General features: G+C 45.1%; 1 protein-coding gene across 1 annotated transcript in view; it reads right to left on the reverse strand.

Moving 5' to 3' along the window:
• SCAF8 (SR-related CTD associated factor 8) overlaps window positions 1-17,412 on the reverse strand; it is a 1,046,706-nt gene that overhangs the window by 334,321 nt on the left and 694,973 nt on the right. The window contains 1 exon segment of the mRNA XM_030198392.1: window positions 13,168-13,278. Within this exon segment, the coding sequence (XP_030054252.1) occupies window positions 13,168-13,278 (111 nt within the window).

Below are 17,412 nucleotides of genomic sequence, written 5' to 3' on the forward strand. Positions count from 1 at the left end.
AGTCTCAATCCAGCCCCGTAAAACGGAGGGGAGAGGAATGCAGCAGCTCACTGTAACACAAATTCGTCTCAACTCTTGAAGAATCCATTGAAAAACTTGAACACGAAGTCCTCCTGAACAGGAACTGAAGACTAAACTTGAACCTGAAATGCAAACAGAATATAACCAATACAGATATCTGGGAGGGACTATGGATTGATCAGCTATGATTAATGGAAAGAAAATTATCAGGTATGATACATAATTTTACCTTCCATATCATCATGCTGATCAATCCATAGACTGGTGGGATGTACCGAAGCAGTACTCACCCAGGGCGGAAAACAAAAAAGCAGATCGTGTAGAAATGAAATGCAATTTATTTAAACAATACAACAATATTTATATGAGTACTCATATAAATATTGTTGTATTGTTTAAATAAATTGCATTTCATTTCTACACGATCTGCTTTTTTTGTTTTCCATCTTGGAGTTTGCAGACCGTCTGCCTTCGTGCTTTCTTGGACCCTCACCCAGGGCGGGACATTGAAATCCCTGACCGCAACACTGAAGCTCCAAACCGGGCCTCTGCCCGAGCAGCCACAGTCAAGCGGTAATGCCTGGAGAAGGTATGGGCCGAAGCCCAAGTTGCCGCCTTGCAAATCTCTTCCAAGGAGACGGACCCGGCCTCTGCCATCGAGGCCGCCTGAGCTCTAGTGGAGTGAGCCTTCAGCTGGATAGGCGGCACCTTCCCCGCGGCCACATAAGCCGCTGCAATGGCTTCCTTGACCCATCTTGCCACTGTAGACTTAGCAGCCTGCAGACCCTTACGAGGACCTGCAAACAGGACAAACAGATGATCCGATTTCCGGAAATCATTGGTCACTTCCAAGTATCTGATGATGACACGTCTCACATCCAGATATTTGAGAGCAGAGTATCCGCTGGGTAGTCCTCCTACGAAAGGAAGGGAGACAGAGCTGCTGATTCACATGGAAGCGAGAACAATCTTGGGCAGGAAAGGAAGGCACTGTGCGAATAGTCACATCTTGCCTCAGTGAACTGCAGAAAAGGCTCTCGACATGAGAGTGCCTGGAGCTCGGAAACTCTTCTGGCATGAAGTGATAGCCACCAAAAAGACTGGCTTTCAACGTCAGGTCTTTCAGAGATGCCCTCGACAAGGTTCAAAAGGCGCTTCTGCAATGCTCTTAGCACCAGGTTGAGATTCCACGCAGGCACCACTGAGTGCAGAGGAGGGCGCAGGTTGATTAAACTCCCTTGAGAAAGCGCACCACATCTGGCTGCGAAGCCAGGAAATACCTTCAGGCGGCCCCTGAAGCAAGCCAGAGCCGCTACCTGGACTTTAAGGGAACTGAGCGACAGGCCTTTCTCCAGACCTTCTTGCAGGAACGCCAACACTGAAGAAATTGGAGCAGTGAAGGGAGAAAGTGAGCCTGCTTCACACCACGCTGCAAAGATACGCCAAACCCTGGCGTAAGCAGTAGAAGTAGAGCGCTTCCTCGCTCTCAGCATAGTGGCGATGACCTTGTCTGAGAAGCCCTTCTTTCTCAGACGCTGCCGCTCAATAGCCAGGCCGTAAGACCAAAGGGGGAGGGATCCTCCATCACCACGGGACCCTGATGCAACAGGCCCTGCTCCACTGGCAGCCGCAGAGGATCGTCGACTGAGAGCCTGATCAAGTCCGCATACCAGGGACGTCTGGGCCAATCCGGACCCACCAGGATTATCCGGCCCGGATGCTTTGCCACCCGGTCTAGCACCCTGCCCAACATGAGCCAGGGCGGGAACACATAGAGAAGCTCTTGTGTCGGCCACTGTTGGAGAAGAGCATCTACTCCCAGGATCGAGGGTCCCGTCCTCTGCTGAAAAAAGCGCGGCACTTGGCAATTGGCGATGACGCAATCAGATCTAGGCTCGGCTGGCCCCAGCGCTTCGTGATGTCCAAGATAGCCTGAGCAGATAGCTGCCTACTCTCCGGGCTCCAAGGTATGGTGACTGAGAAAGTCAGCCTTGACATTCATGACACCGGCAATGTGGGCCGCTGACAGCTGTTCCAGGTTCGCTTCCGCCCACTGGCATAGATTCATGGCCTCCTTGGCTGAGGGGCGCTCTTGGTACCTCCCTGGCGGTGGTTGACATAGGCCCACAGCCGTGGCATTGTCCGACAGGACCTTACTGGCTTCAACGCCAGGTACCGGGATGAACTCCAAAAGCGCCACCCGAAATGGCTCTGAGTTCCAGGAGGTTGATAGACCACTTTGCCTCTGCAGGAGACCAGAGCCCCCTGCGCTGTCCTTCCCAAGCAGTGGGCTCCCCAGCCCGACAAAGAGAGCGTCCGTCGTGACGACAATCCACTCCGGGGTCACCAGAGGCATTCCCGCAGACAACTTGACTGTCTACATCCACCAGCTCAGCGCCTTGCGCACCTGCTGGGTCCAAGGGGAAGGCGCACAGCATAATCCTCCGACATCGGAGTCCAGCGCTGCAGCAGAGAGTGTTGTAGTGGTCTCATATGAGCCCTGGCCCAGGCACTACTTCCATCGTGGCCGTCATAGAGCCCAACAGCTGCACATAGTCCAAGCACGAAGAGGAGAGGCTACTAGGAACTGGTCCACCTGAGCCTGAAGCTTGACAATCCGATTGTCTGGCAGGACACTCTGCCCACTTGGGTGTCGAATCGAACTCCCAGATACTCCAGGGACTGAGTCGGGCGCAGCTGGCTCTTCTCCCCAGTTGATGATCCATCCCAGGGAGCTCAAACGAGCAACCACCCGGTCCACAGCTTTGCCGCACTCTGCATAAGAGGGGGCTCGGATCACCAGTCGTCCAGATAAGGATGGACTTGTTACTCCTTCCTTTCGCAGGAAGGCGCGATGACCACCATTACTTTGGAGAAGGTCCGCGGAGCAGTAGCCAACACCGAAAGGGGAGGGCTCTGAACTGGAAGTGTCGGCCCAGGACTGCAAAAACGCAGAAAGCGTTGATGAGGAGGCCAGATGGAATATGCAGGTACGCTACCTTGAGTCCAAGGAAGCCAAGAACTCCCCTGCCTTCACTGCCACTATAACAGAGCGGCGAGTCTCCATGCGAAAGTGCCGCACTTTCAAGGCCCGATTGACCCCTTTGAGGTCGAGGATAGGCCGACAGAACCTCCTTCTTTGGTACCACAAAGTAAATGGAGTAACGTCCCTTGCCAGTCTGATTTTCTGGCACCGGAACGAACCGCACCCAGGCGGATCAGGTGGTCCAAGGTCTGCTGCACTGCCACAGCTTTGACCGGAGACTTACAGGGAGAGAGTACAAACCCTTCTCTTAAGGGTCGGCAGAACTCCAAACTTGTAGCCGTCTCTGATTACTATCCAGCACCCAAGCGTCCTGAAGTTACTTTGGTCCACTCGCCCAGAAACGAGGAAGGCGTCCTCAATCTGCACTGGGTCATGGGACCAGGACCCCGTCATTGGGTACGAGACCTGGGGAGGACCGGAGGGCTTACCTCCGGGACGGCGGTCTCTGGAAAGGAATGCTGCTTGGGAGAGAAGTTCCTTTGAAGGAATAGGGGCAGAGGAGCCCGACTTGCCCGGGGCGGTACCGACGGATTCTTGAAACCGTCCTCTGGAGATACCGGGGCGAGCAACTGGCCCGAGCCCTGACCTCTGGTAACCTCTTGCCCTTAGACGTGGCAAGATCGGTCACGATTTTGTCCAGCTCTGACCCCAAAGAGCAGCTGCCTTTAAAAGGCAACTTAGCCAGGCGGGACTTAGAGGCGTGGTCCGCAGACCAATGTTTTCAGCCAAAGCCACCGCCGCGCAGGAAACTGTCTGAGCCATACCTTTAAGCCGAGGCCTCAAGACATCATAACAGTAAGTCTGCCAAATAAGCCCAGCCCGATTCCAGGGCCGGCCAGGTCAGCCCTCAAGGAAGGATCCGAGGGGGAAGCCCGCTGCATGCAGCCATCGTCAGGCATGCCCGGCCACATAGGAGCCGCAAACTGAGGCCTGCAAACTTAAGGCAGGCCCGCCTCGAAGGACGACCTTAAAGCCGCTTCCAATCTTCTGTCTTGGCGTCCTTTGGGCCGTGCCACCTTCCACCCGGCAACGCCGTTTCTTAGGTCACCGCAGTGATTAAAGAATCCACGGTAGGCCAAATAAGGCCTCACGCTCACTTTCAGGCAAAGGATAGAGGCGGGACATAGCCCTAGCCACTTTGAGGCTCGCTTCCGGACATTCCCATTGGAGCCGCAATTAAGGTGTGCATGGCATCATGCACGTGGAAGGTTCTAGGCGGGCGCTTCGTCCCCAGCATAATGGCGGAGCCAACAGGGGCTGAGGGAGAGACGTCTTCCGGAGAGGAAATCTTCCAAATGCTCATGGACTGCATTAACAGGTTGGGCAAATCTCTGAGCGAGAGATCCGTGCTGCAGAGGGTCATCCGCTCCATCCGAGCGGGAATCCGTCTCCTCCAAGGAATCCGCAAAGGACCGTTGGGAGGAACTCAGATACGCTGCCCTCATCTACATCAGAGGAAACAGCGTCCTCTAAGGCCTGGGCCTCCACCCGAGGGCGTTTACTTCCGGGGGCCTCAACCCCTTTATCGGACAAGGGAGAAGGGGCAGCGTTCTGCATAAGGAAGGCCTGATGCAGCAGCAAAATAAACTCGGGGGAGAAACCCCCCAAACTGTGCAATTCAGCAGCCTGGGCCACAGCCCTAGACGCACCCTCAACCGGCGCTCGCAAGAGCGGGGGAGAACCATGCTGCGCATCCAAGATGGCGTCCGGCGCGACACTCGCGAAGGAGCTGCGCGGGGAAGAACGGCGCTTAACTTTAGCCGCTTTTTTGCCGTCGCCCAAATCAAGGGCGGCCATGGCATGAACGTCTCCCAGCTCTAGGGCGGCCCAAGAAGAAGCCGTCCGAGCAGAGTGGCCGGCCAAGATGGCGGAGGCGAGCAGCGGGGGATGGGCGTTTATGGCGGGAAAAACCGCCGCGCCGGAGGAAGACCCGGGACACTGACCGGCCTCCAAACTGACACCCAACAAGGGCGAATCAGACTTTAAAACCCCCGCATCCCCGCTAGAAGCGCACATGCGGTCCGGGGAGCGATTCTTCGCGCCCTCGCCCTCCGACGCCATAGGCCACGTGGAGATCAATCGGGGAACCCCCTGCCCGCTATAAAAAGGTAAAAATTACCTGCTTCTCGCTCCGAGCTGTAACGACCTGGTGTCCCAGTGAGTAGCTGCAATAAACGTTTAAATAACGTCGAAATAAACGCCCTTAAGGACGTTCAAATTTTTTTTTTTTTTTTTTAAACGGAGCCAGCGGGAGGGGGGAGAAAAGGAGGGACCTGGCGCCACCAGGTTTGCACTTGCTCAAGAAGAGCCCTCAACCCCAGGCACTCAACAAAACCTAAAAATTAGGCTTGGAGGCCTAGCCAGAGCTGCTGCTGTGTGTGACCACCACCTGCTGAGATAGAGAACATACTGAGGAGTTTCCGGCAGCACATGACCACATATAGGGAGGCAAAAGGATTGCTCTCTATCTCCACCTGCTGGTAGATGGACACAACCCACCAGTCTATGGATTGATCAGCATGATGATATGGAACCATTTTTTTGCACTGAGTGTTACATGTATGATTATCTCCCAATTGGTGAGAGGTCATATATGTGTGCTCGATGCAAAGAGCTCCTAGCTTTCAGAGAAAGAGTCCGTTCTCTTGAGGCTAGAGTAGCAGATTTGGAGGAGCTGAGGGAAACAAAGAGGTACATAGAGGCGGCCTACAGGGATGTTGTAGAGAAGTCCTACCTCCAATCTGGCAGACCCTATGCTGCCTTGGAGGAGAGAGGTCTTCTTCTGAAAGGAAAGCATCACCCTGGTGCAGCTAGACGTAATCCTGTAGACAGGGCCAGCACACCAGAGAATGCAACATCCTCTTGCAGCAAGGATATGTCTCCAGGAGCTACTGCCCAGGAGGGAAAGGTTAGGATGGCTGTTGTAGTTGGGTGATTCGATTATTAGGTATGTAGATATCTGAATGCCTGGTGGATATGAGGATCACCTGGTCACTTTCCTGACTGGTGCGGAGGACGCGAACCTCATGCGATTTTAGATAGTGATGAGGAGGAGCTGTCTTGGTACATGTGGGTACCAATGGCATAGGAAAATGTGGAAGAGAGATCCTGGAAGACAAATTTAGGCTCTTAGGTAGAAAGCTCAAATTCAGAACCTCTAGGGTAGCATTTTCTGAAGTGCTAGCCGTTCAAAAATGCATGGTTCAGGACAAGGTATCTTTCAAAGATATCACCAAAACAGGGAAGATAGGGTATTCTGATAGCGAGGTTGCAAGAGACCACAGCAGATCAGGTGTCCTTAAATAAAAATCAGACAACAGATTACAAATTAACACTGTCAAATACTGAGCAAGATGCAAATAGGAACAACAAACATAATTTGAAATGTATGTAAATGCCAGAAACCTAAGAAATAAAATGGGAGAGTTAGAATATATTGCACTAAATGAAAAATTAGATATAATAGGCATCTCTGAGACCTGGTGGAAGGAGGCTAACCAGTGGGATACTGTCATACCAGGGTACAAATTACTATATCGTAGTAATAAAGTGGATTGAATTGGTGGAGGGGTAGCATTGAATGTTAAGGATGGCCTTGAATCAAATAGATTGATAATTCCACCGGAAACAAAATACATCTTGGAATCCCTATGGATTGAAATTCCATGTGTAAAGGGGAAGCGGATAGTGATAGGAGAGTACTACCGTCCACCCGGCCAGAATGAACCGATGGATGTGAAAATGTTATCAGAAATTAGGGAGGTTAACAGACTGGGGAACACGATAATAATGGGTGATTTCAATTACCCTGATATTGACAGGATAAATGTAACATCAGTGCATGCTACAGAGGTGAAATTCCTTAATGGAATCAAGGACTGCTTTATGGAGTAGCTGGTTCAGGCGACAACAAAAGGAGGAACAATTCTAGACCTAGTCCTTAGTGGAGCAAATGATCTGGTGCAGGAGGTAATGGTGATGGGGCCTCTTGATAGCAGTGATCATCTATCATGATTAGATTTGATATAAGCTCTGGAGTAAGTATACACAGGAAATCCAATACGTTAGCATTTAACTTTCAAAAAGGAGACTATGATAAAATGAGAACAACAGTGAAAAAACAGGTTAAGGGAGCAACTATGAAGGTGAAAAATGTACATCAGGCATGGATGCTGTTCAAAAATGACGGCATGGTTAAAAAGTGAGGTAAAGCAAGCTATTAGAGCTAAAAGAAAATCTTTTAGAAAATGGAAGAAGGAACCCACTGAAAATAATAAGAAACAGAATAAGGAATGTCAAGTCAAATGCAAAGCACTGATAAGGAAGGCAAAAATGGACTTTGAAATAAAGATTATGTTGAAGGCAAAAACATAGTAAAAAATTTTTTTTAGGTATATTAAAAGCAAGAAGCCAGCAAAAGAAATGGTTGCACAGCTAAATGACCAAGGGGTAAAGGGGCAATCAGGGAAGACAAAGCCATAGAGGAGAGATTAAATTAATTCTTTGCTTCAGTCTTCACCGAGGAAGATTTGGGAAAGATACCGGTGTCAGAAATGGTATTCAAAGCTGACGAGTCAGGGAAACTGAATGAAATATCTATAAACGAAAGCACTAGCGCCAAACCGCTACGTGAAAAACTGAATCGGCTCCCAATCAAAGAACCAATTGCATTCAAAATCTGCACTCTGGTTCACAAGATTATTCATGGCGAGGCCCCAATCTACATGGCAGACCTAATAGGTTTACCAACCACAAACACAAAAAGTTCAGCACGCACATATCTAAATCTCCACTACCCAAGCTGTAAAGGACAAATATAAATCAACATATGCATCCAGCTTCCCCACATAAGCACACAACTATGGAATGCACTACCAAACATCTTGAAATCAATGCAAGACCTAACAATCTTTTGGAAATCACTGAAGACCAATTTGTTCAAGAAGGTATAACATAACGATCCAACCTAAACACCTGGACCCTGCAACACAACTAAACTTGTACTAGAAAAGGACACTTAATTCTTCCTCCCTAACCATATAATTCACCTTGACTTAACGCAATTACCACTTTGTATCTATCATACCGGAATTGGCGTTCGCCATCACGGTACTATTCAAGTCACACTGTGCCTGCAAATAGGTGGGAAAATGTGGGATATAAATGCAATAAATAAATAAATAAATAAATAAATAAACCTGAAGGATATAATGGCGCAATTTGACAAACTGAAGAGTGGCAAATCTCGTGGATCGGATGGTATTCATCCTAGAGTACTGCTAATTTTTTTTTAAAAGGTTCCAGAGGAGATCTGGAAATTATAGACTAGTGAAACTGACGTCGGTGCCGCGCAAAATGGTAGAGACTATTATAAAGAACAAAATTATGGAGCATATTCAAAAGCATGGATTAATGCGACAAAGCCAACATGGATTTAGTGAAGAAAAATCTTGCCTCACCAATCTATTACACTTCTTTGAAGGGGTAAACAAATATGTGGATAAAGGTGAGCCGGTCAATATTGTGTATCTGGATTTTCAAAAGACATTTGACAAAGTAATTCATGAAAGACTACAGAGGAAATTGGAACGTCATGGGACAGGGGGTAGTGTTCTATTGTAGATTAAAACCTGGTTAAAAGAAAACAGAGTAGGGTTAAATGGTCAGTATTCTCGCAATGGAGAAGGGTAGATAGTGGGGTTACGCAGGGGTCTATTTTGGGACTGCTACTTTTTAACATATTTATAAATTATCTAGAGATGGGAGTAACTAGTGAGGTAATTAAATTTGCAGACGACACAAAGTTTTTCAAAGTTATTAAATTGCAAGAGGACCTTATGAGACTGGGAGACTGGGCATCTAAATGGCAGACAACGTTTAATGTTAGCAAATGCAAAGTGATGCATGTGGGAAAAAGGAACCCGAATTACAGCTGCGTAATGCAAGGTTCCACATTAGAAGTCACTGACCAGGAAGGGATCTAGGTGTCGTTGTTGATGATACATTGAAACCCTCTGCTCAGTGTGCGGCGGTGGTTAAGAAAACAAATAGAATGTTAGGTATTATTAGGAAAGGAATGGAAAACAAAAATGAGGACGTTATAATGCCTTTGTATCGCTCCATGTTGCAACCACACCTCAAATATTGTGTTCAATTCTGGTCACTGCATCTTAAAATAGATATAGTGGAATTAGAAAAGGTACAGAAAAGGGTGATGTAAATGATAAAGGGGATGGGACGAATTCCCTATGAGGAAAGGCTAAAGCGGCTAGGGCTCTTCAGCTTGGAGACAGCTGAAGGGAGATATGATAGAGGTCTCTAAAATAAGTGGAGTGGAACACGTAGACATATATCGCTTGTTTACTTTTTCCAAAAATACCTGGACTAGGGAGCACACAATGAAGCTACAAAGTAGTAAATTTAAAACGAATTGGAGAAAATTTTTCTTCATTCAACACATAATTAAAATCTGGAATTCGTTGCCAGAGAATGTAGTAAAAGTGGTTAGCTTAGCGGGATTTACAAAAGGTTTAGATGGCTTCCTAAAGGCAAAGTCTATAGACTTTTATTAAAATGGACTTGGGGAAAATCCACTGCTTATTTCTAGGATAACCAGCATAAAATGTATTGTACTTTTTTGGGGATCTTGCCAGGTACTTGTGACCTGGATTGGCCACTGTTGGGAACAGGATGCTGGGCTTGATGGACCTTTGGTCTGTCCCAGTATGGCAATACTTATGTAAGAAATTCACCAGTGATGTACAGTAGGTACAGTTTAACATCAAACTTAGAATTTTGTTAACAGCATAACACTAGTAAAATGAACAAGTATAGACACAGCACAATGAAAGAGGAAAACTTGAAAGCATAAGACTGAAGCCTAATAATAGGACTACCATGAAACAGGATCAAAAATATGCACATTTAACAGCACTGAAATTTAAACAACAGATATAATACGATGTAAGCATAATAGTGATGGAAAATCTAATAAGCACACAATTAGAATATTAAAATAACATTGCTACGATCCTAATGCTTTTCTACAATACTGCTTACCATATAGATGAGGGGCCAAACGCAGATACATAGATGGGGACAATAAGTGCAGTATAGAGTCAGCTGGGATAAATAAATGAATGGCTAAACTAAAGGCAAGTTCTTTGTATAGTTAATCAAGATATAAGGGACTGGTCTAAGTTACAGTGGGTATAGCAAGCTAGTCCAGAAGCAGAATGGGCGTATAGCTAGTTACCTTATGTATTAAAGGCTTGGGAGAAGAGCCAGGCTTTTACCTGCTTCCTGAATACCATTATGGCTTGCACTCAGGCATAAAGCAGTTCACAAAATGAAGACAGGGTAAATGAAAGGGTCTGAAAACCTGTATGGAAAGGAACAAGACAAAAGGTACGTACTTGAAGAGAACATGAAAACGCAACTTCCTTGCTTCGTGGAAAAACAAAGCCTGAGGGACCCATGCTCGCGTGACGGGCGGAACGCCATCAGTCAATGTGCGGTGGGACTCTGCTAGAAAGTTCTGTGTTAATATTGCTAGTCAGCGCCCATCTCTCTACTGGATGACGTCACCCAGCTGTGAGAATCCAAAAGTCTGCTTGTCCGCAGGGAATCAACGGATTCATGTGCTTTTGGGCTCCATTCTTGGACTCTTTGCAATCTGAATTAAGAAGCACACTTTTAAACTCCCTGAGGATATAGAGTAACATGGTGGCTCTAGATAGTTCACTCTGAATTGCCTGCCTCACTAGGTGTGAGACTCAGAATTTTCAGATTTTTTTTTTGGGGGGGGGGGGGGGGGGGAAGGTGTTACTGGTTCACCTTGTGTTAAGTAGGAACTTGAGTTTTCTGAAACTCAATAAAAATGGCCTTACTATAACAAAAAGAATAGGAGGAAGCTGCTAAGCCAAACAACCCCAAAGAAAATGACTACAGTTAAAGCATCTATCTTAAGTGTTTATAAATTATAAATGGTGGTGCTTATTTGCCATTTAATTAGGTGTTCTTTCAGGGTACAAAAAATAAATCATTTTTCTTCTATGTGTTTGTGTCACAGGTACCACTGTCGAGTAATTTTTCAGGTGTCAGGAGTCAGAGCAGAAAAGGACCAAAACTGAGTGTAGGATAAAAGATAAGCTAGAGGAGAGTTAAAGAGCACTAGGGTGAGTGGTGTTTTTCTGTTTACCCAATAACCACCTATTTTATATATATATATGTATTTTTGGATGATGGGGGTGTGTCTGTCACAAAACGCCTAGTCACCCGCCTGGAGTTATCCCACGGCCACTTAAGATGGTCTATCCCCAGCACAGCTCAGGTCCGCCTGCACTGGCACCCTCCTCCCACCAACTGGGTCACAACCGCCAATGGGTACGTCTCCTGCTTTCAAGTTATCCCCACTGATTTCTAAGTTACTGGAGCCACACTTCCAGTGGTCCCAAAGTTCCCAGAAAGCACTCACAGACCCAACACAAACCACCAAGATTCTTTATCAGTCCAGACAGGTAGAACGAACAAACAAATGTGTTTATTCTAAGGACTTGGAACAGTGGACAAAGAATGTGCAAATAGCAAACAGTAACAACTGAAAAATGGATCAATTGGAAAACTAAACATTTGCATACTTCCTAGAAAGTACCTGGGAAGATCAGGACATATACAGCTGTTCACCAGATATCAAACATAACTGTTTTTTACAGGGCTTCAGCAAAGAGCTCTCTCTTTTCTCCTGCGCTGAAACTGAAGCAACAGCCAGCCACTGCTGGGTAATGTCAAAACTCCAGGACAATCAGAGCCCAGAACAGTCAAGTTTCAAATAAAAACTGGTTACATCACAGCAAGGCAATTCCTATTATTTGCATGTTAACTAAGAAAGAGGAATCATTCCTCTTAACAGTCAAGCATAAACATGCACCACTTGCTGGCCAAACTAGAGAAATACACTTCAGAATCAATTAAGGCAGGAAAATATCCAATACATTTTAGTGGATATTGGGTGGCAATATCGGTAATCGGGAAGCAAAACCAGTGCTGGGAAGACTTCTACGGTCTGTGCCCTGATCGTGACTGGATATCGATGGGCTGGAGTGTAAATTTAAGGGACTTTGACATTAACTTCAGAACTTTAAGTACAAGAACAGTGCTGGGCAGACTTCTACGATCTGTGCCCTGAAAATGGCAAGGACAAATTAAACTCGGGTATATAAAGTATCACATACCATGTATAATGAGTTTATTTTGTTGGGCAGACTGGATGGACCGTACAGGTTTTTATCTGCTGTCATTTACTATGTTACAGGCTTAAAAACACACTGTTTCTTCACAGGGGGTTATTGCTGTTTAATGGTTATTATTTCTGAATCAGAAGTTTACTTGTAGTACATAGAATAACTGAAAAAGAATGAATCGTCCAATACAGAAATAAATGGAGGGCAGTGGTATAGAGCAGTGACTTTCAACAAAGAAAGGAACAAAGGACAGTTGATTTTAATACCGCTTAGTGCTTTATAAATTTTGAGGAAGTCAGAGAGAATGAAAGAAACTAAATCAGAACATCCAATCTGGCAGTATGATTAGTAGAAGAAATACTATGGTGGGGTTTATTGGTACAGTGCAAACAATGCCACATTGTGCCAAATACATTAATACGAATGTCTGAAACAAAGTATACAGACTAAACAGTAATACACTAATTTATACCCATACTTTCAAAAGCTGTTAACATTGCTTATATCTGGAGTTTAATCTTTTAAGCAAATCATGTGCTGAAAGTCGGAAGTAGGAAAACATGTTGCTTCAAAGGACATTTCCTTAAGTTGTGTTGAGACTATATAAAAAACAAACAAAAAAAAACCCCAACCCACAAACAACCCCCCCCCCAAAGATGTACCATACAAATTAGATAATGGTTTTGTTCAATAAATTTTTTTTCCTGTTAGCACAGAATGGGGGAAATGCTCTTTCTAACAAAGGCTCAAAATTTCTATATTGCAAAACACAGCAGTTTAACAGATCTTTCCTTTTCTATAAGTATGTAAAGGCCTTTTTTATATCTACAAGCCAAGAAAAATTCCAAGCCAACTTACAGTTTGGAACAGCAGTAGAAATAGGAGGCGGTGGAATTGAGGGTGGTGGAATTGTGGGTGGCGGTATTGGTGGTGGCACTGGTGGTGGCGGCACTGGTGGCGGCATAAAACCTAAAAGGAAAACAAAACAACTTAGGGAGATTTGGATTTTAGCTTACAGCAGCAATAAACACAAGTTACTTTCATGTAAAGTAGGTATTTTCATGCCCTAACAAAGCAGTGCTACTGATTAGTGGCACACTGAAAGCGAAGAAGCTCATTAAATTCCCATAAGCATTCTTCGCAATTAATAGTGCCTCTTTGTAAAAGGAGCCCTAAGTCTGTACCTGAAACCATGAAGGGTTAACATGAACTGCCCAAGATCATATTTATTTATTTGATGCATTTGTATCCCACATTTTTCCACCTATTTGCAGGCTCAATGTGGCTTACATTGTGCCGGAGTGGCGATCGCTGTTTCCGGATTGAGAAATACAAAGTGATATTGCATTAGAGTTCATAAATGATAAGATAAATTGCAAAGTAGTTTTGCATTAAAGTTCATAAATGATAGAGTAGATTATAGAATAAGTTAGACAATCAAATATAGAAAGTTCATGTCCTGCATGAGGAGTAGAGTGGTAGTGAGTAATGCATAACGTTCATTAGTGGCTACGTAAATGAAGCAGTCAAGTGTAGAGAGTTCGGTTTTGTCTAGTTTTGGTGGAGTTTCGTTTTCTAGTATTTAGGATGGATCATTGTGGTATGCTTTTTTGAACAGGTTGGTTTTCAGTAGTTTTCGGAAGATTGCTAGGTCGTGCATTGTTTTTATAACATTTGGTAGTGCGTTCCATAGTTGGTGCTTATGTAGGAGAAGCTGGATGCATATGTTGATTTGTATTTAAGTCCTTTGCAACTGGGGTAGTGTAGATTCAAGAATGTGTGTGCGGAGGTCTATGAGGTCTGATATATAGATTGGGGCTTCAGCGTGAACCATTTTATGGACCAGGGTGCAAATTTTGAACACAATTCGTTCTTTTAGTGGGAGCCAGTGTAGTTTTTCTCTTAGGGGTTTGGCGCTTTCATATTTCGTTTTTCCAAATATGAGTCTGGCTGCTGTATTTTGGGCAGTTTGGAGTTTCTTAATGATTTGTTCTTTGCATCCGGCATAGATGGCATTGCAGTAATCTAAGTAGCTTAACACCATTGATTGTACCAGGCTGCGGAATATTTCCCTTGGGAAGAAAAATTGTGTTTTTCGCATGGCTTTCTAGTGTGAGATTTCGGTCTATTGTAACTCCGAGAATCTTCATGCTGTCTGAAACCGGAAGGGTGTAGTCTGGAGTGGTTATGGTGGTGGGTTTGTGCGTGTTATATTGTGAGGAGAGGATGAGACATTGTGTTTTTTCTGCATTGAGCTTTAGTTGGACTGCATCCGCCCATGAGTTCATGATTTGGAGGCTTTGTTTGATTTCATTTGTGATTTCTGTTAGATCATGTTTGAATGGGATGTAGATCGTGACATCATCTGCGTAAATGTAAGGATTGAGGCCTTGGTTGGATAGCGATTTGGCTAGAGGAGTCATCATTAGGTTAAAAAGGGTTGGTGAGAGCGGTGATCCTTGTGGTACTCCGCATTCAGGTTTCCATGGTGATGATGTATTCGAATTTGATATCACTTGGTATGTCCTTGCGGTTAGGAAGCCATTGATCCAACTGAGTACGTGCCCACCAATCCTTAAGTATTCTAGGATGTTCAGTAGTATTTTGTGGCTGACCATGTCGAACGCGCTGGACATGTCAAATTGTAGGAGAAGTACACTGTTGCCAGTTGCACTTGTTTGTTTGAATTTGGTTAGGAGAGTAATTAGTACTGTTTCGGTGCTGTGGTTGGATCAAAATCCTGATTGTGATTCATGTAGTATTGAGAATTTGTTTAAATAGTTGGTAAGTTGCTTGGTAACCATACTTTCCATTAGTTTGACTGTCAGGGGGATGGATGCTACCGAGCGGTAGATGGTTATGTCATTTGCTTTTTTCTTTGAGTCTTTAGGTATTGGGGTAAGTCGTATATTTCCTTGGTCCTTAGGGAAGAATCCATGTTGTAACATGTTGATATGTGACGTTAGGTCTGTTATGAAGCGCTGAGGGGCGGATTTTATTAGGTTATTGGGATATATGTCCAGTTTGCAATGGGATTTCGCGACTCTGTTGAATGCCAGGGTGACGGTTTCGTCGGTCAGTGGATCGAAGTTTGTCCAGATTCGGTCTGCTGGGTATTCATTGGGGATTGGGTCCAGACCGTCAATGAATTTTTCATGGTCGGTGGTATTAAGTGGTAACGTGAGTCATAGTTTTATAATTTTCTCATTGAAGTATTTAGCAAGGTTGTCTGCAGATGGGGTGTCTTTGTGTGGGTTGTGGTAACCGGTGTAGTGTCTAGTAGTTTGTTCACAAGTTGGAAAAGTTTATGCGTGTCTTTGTCATCTGGTCCTATTTTGGTTTTGTAGTATGACCTTTTGGTTTGTCTTATTGTATATTTGTATTTTCTTTGCGTTTGTTTCCATGCGTTAAGTGTGCTTTAATCTTTGATTTTTTTCCATGCTCGTTCGAGTCTCCTAACTTGTGTTTTTAATTTTTTCAGTTCTTCGTTGAACCATGGTATCGAGCTGTGTCTTTGTGAGGTTGTGGTTTGTAGTGGTGCAATTTTGTCTAATATGCTCCTGCATTTATTGTTCCAGTTTAGGAGGTAGTGTTTGGAGTCTGTTTGTGTTATCCACTCGTTCTCGTAGATCTGTTACCAAAACATTACAGGGTCGATCTGACCTCTCGTGGTGTAGGTTGTGCGTTCTTGCTTGTGGTATGAGCCTTTTTTCCACCATTGTGGGGCTAGGTTTAGTTTGTGGTGGTCTGACCATGGTATGTCTGTCCATTTTGTATCTGTTAGTATTAGGTTTGATTCTGAGGACAGTTTGTATGTGATGCGGTCGAGTGTGTGTCCTTTAACATGGGTAGCTTGCATAGTAGGCCAGTTGAGGTCCCATAGTTAGAGGAATTCCTTGCATTCATGTGCATTAGTTGCGTTAGGGTCTTCAAGGTGTAGGTTTATGTCTCCTATTATGAATAGATTGGAGTTGGATATACATACATAGTAACATACATAGTAGATGACGGCAGAAAAAGACCTGCATGGTCCATCCAGTCTGCCCAACAAGATAAACTCATATGTGCTACTTTTTGTGTATACCTTACCTTGATTTGTACCTGTCCTTTTCAGGGCACAGACCGTGTAAGTCTGCCCAGCACTATCCCCACCTCCCAACCACCAGCTCCGCCTCCCATCACCGGCTCTGGCACAGACCATATAAGTCTGCCCAGCACTATCCCCGCCTCCCGCCACCAGCTCTGACACCCAATCTCGGCTAAGCTCCTTAGGATCCATTCCTTCTGAACAGGATTCCTTTATGTTTATCCCACGCGTGCTTGAATTGTTACCGTTTTCATTTCCACCACCTCCCGCAAGAGGGCATTCCAAGCATCCACTATTCTCTCATGAAATCCATGAAGTGTGGTTGGCATTCTTGCCAGTTACCTGGTGGTCTTTAAAACAAGACAACGTTAAGGTGGTCAAGCAGGGTGGTATGGTGGATTCTGAGGAGATTTCAAGATTTGGTGTTATGGACTCGGCTGTTGTTGTTATGGTGAAGTGGGATCTATAGATTAGTGCTAAGCCTCCTCCTCTTTTTTCTTTTCTTGTCCAATGGGTGATTTTGTAGCCTGGGGGGCAAAGTTCTAGAATTATGGGGTCCTTATGGTCGTGGATCCAGGTTTCGCTGATGAGTAATAGATCAAGGTTATTTGCCGTGATCCAGGCTGTTATTATTGTTGTTTTGTTAACTGCTGATCTGGCGTTTACGTATCCCACTTTAATTGTTTGGTAGGGGTCGGCTGGGTTCAAGGTTGTGTTGATTTTCATTAGCTGTCTATTCTCCTGTAGTGTGGGTTTATTGTGACCTTTCTTTCCTTTGTAGTATTTTTGTCCACGTATGGTATTTCTTCCATTGTCTTGGTTGTTGTTATTCTGGTGAGGTGTGTTGTATCTGGGTAATTTATTGAGCTTGTGGATTGTGGGTATGTTGTTGGTGTCCGTGAAGGGGGTGGTTATTGTGTGGTGAATTAGGGATAGTGAGTAAATTATTAGGAGTAGTTTGGTGGTGTTCATTTTGGGTTTATTAGTCAGTGGTAGTGGTGAGCGGTTTGAGTGTT

Source organism: Microcaecilia unicolor, chromosome 3 (assembly GCF_901765095.1).
Source record: "Microcaecilia unicolor chromosome 3, aMicUni1.1, whole genome shotgun sequence".
Taxonomy (NCBI): Eukaryota; Metazoa; Chordata; class Amphibia; order Gymnophiona; family Siphonopidae; genus Microcaecilia; species Microcaecilia unicolor.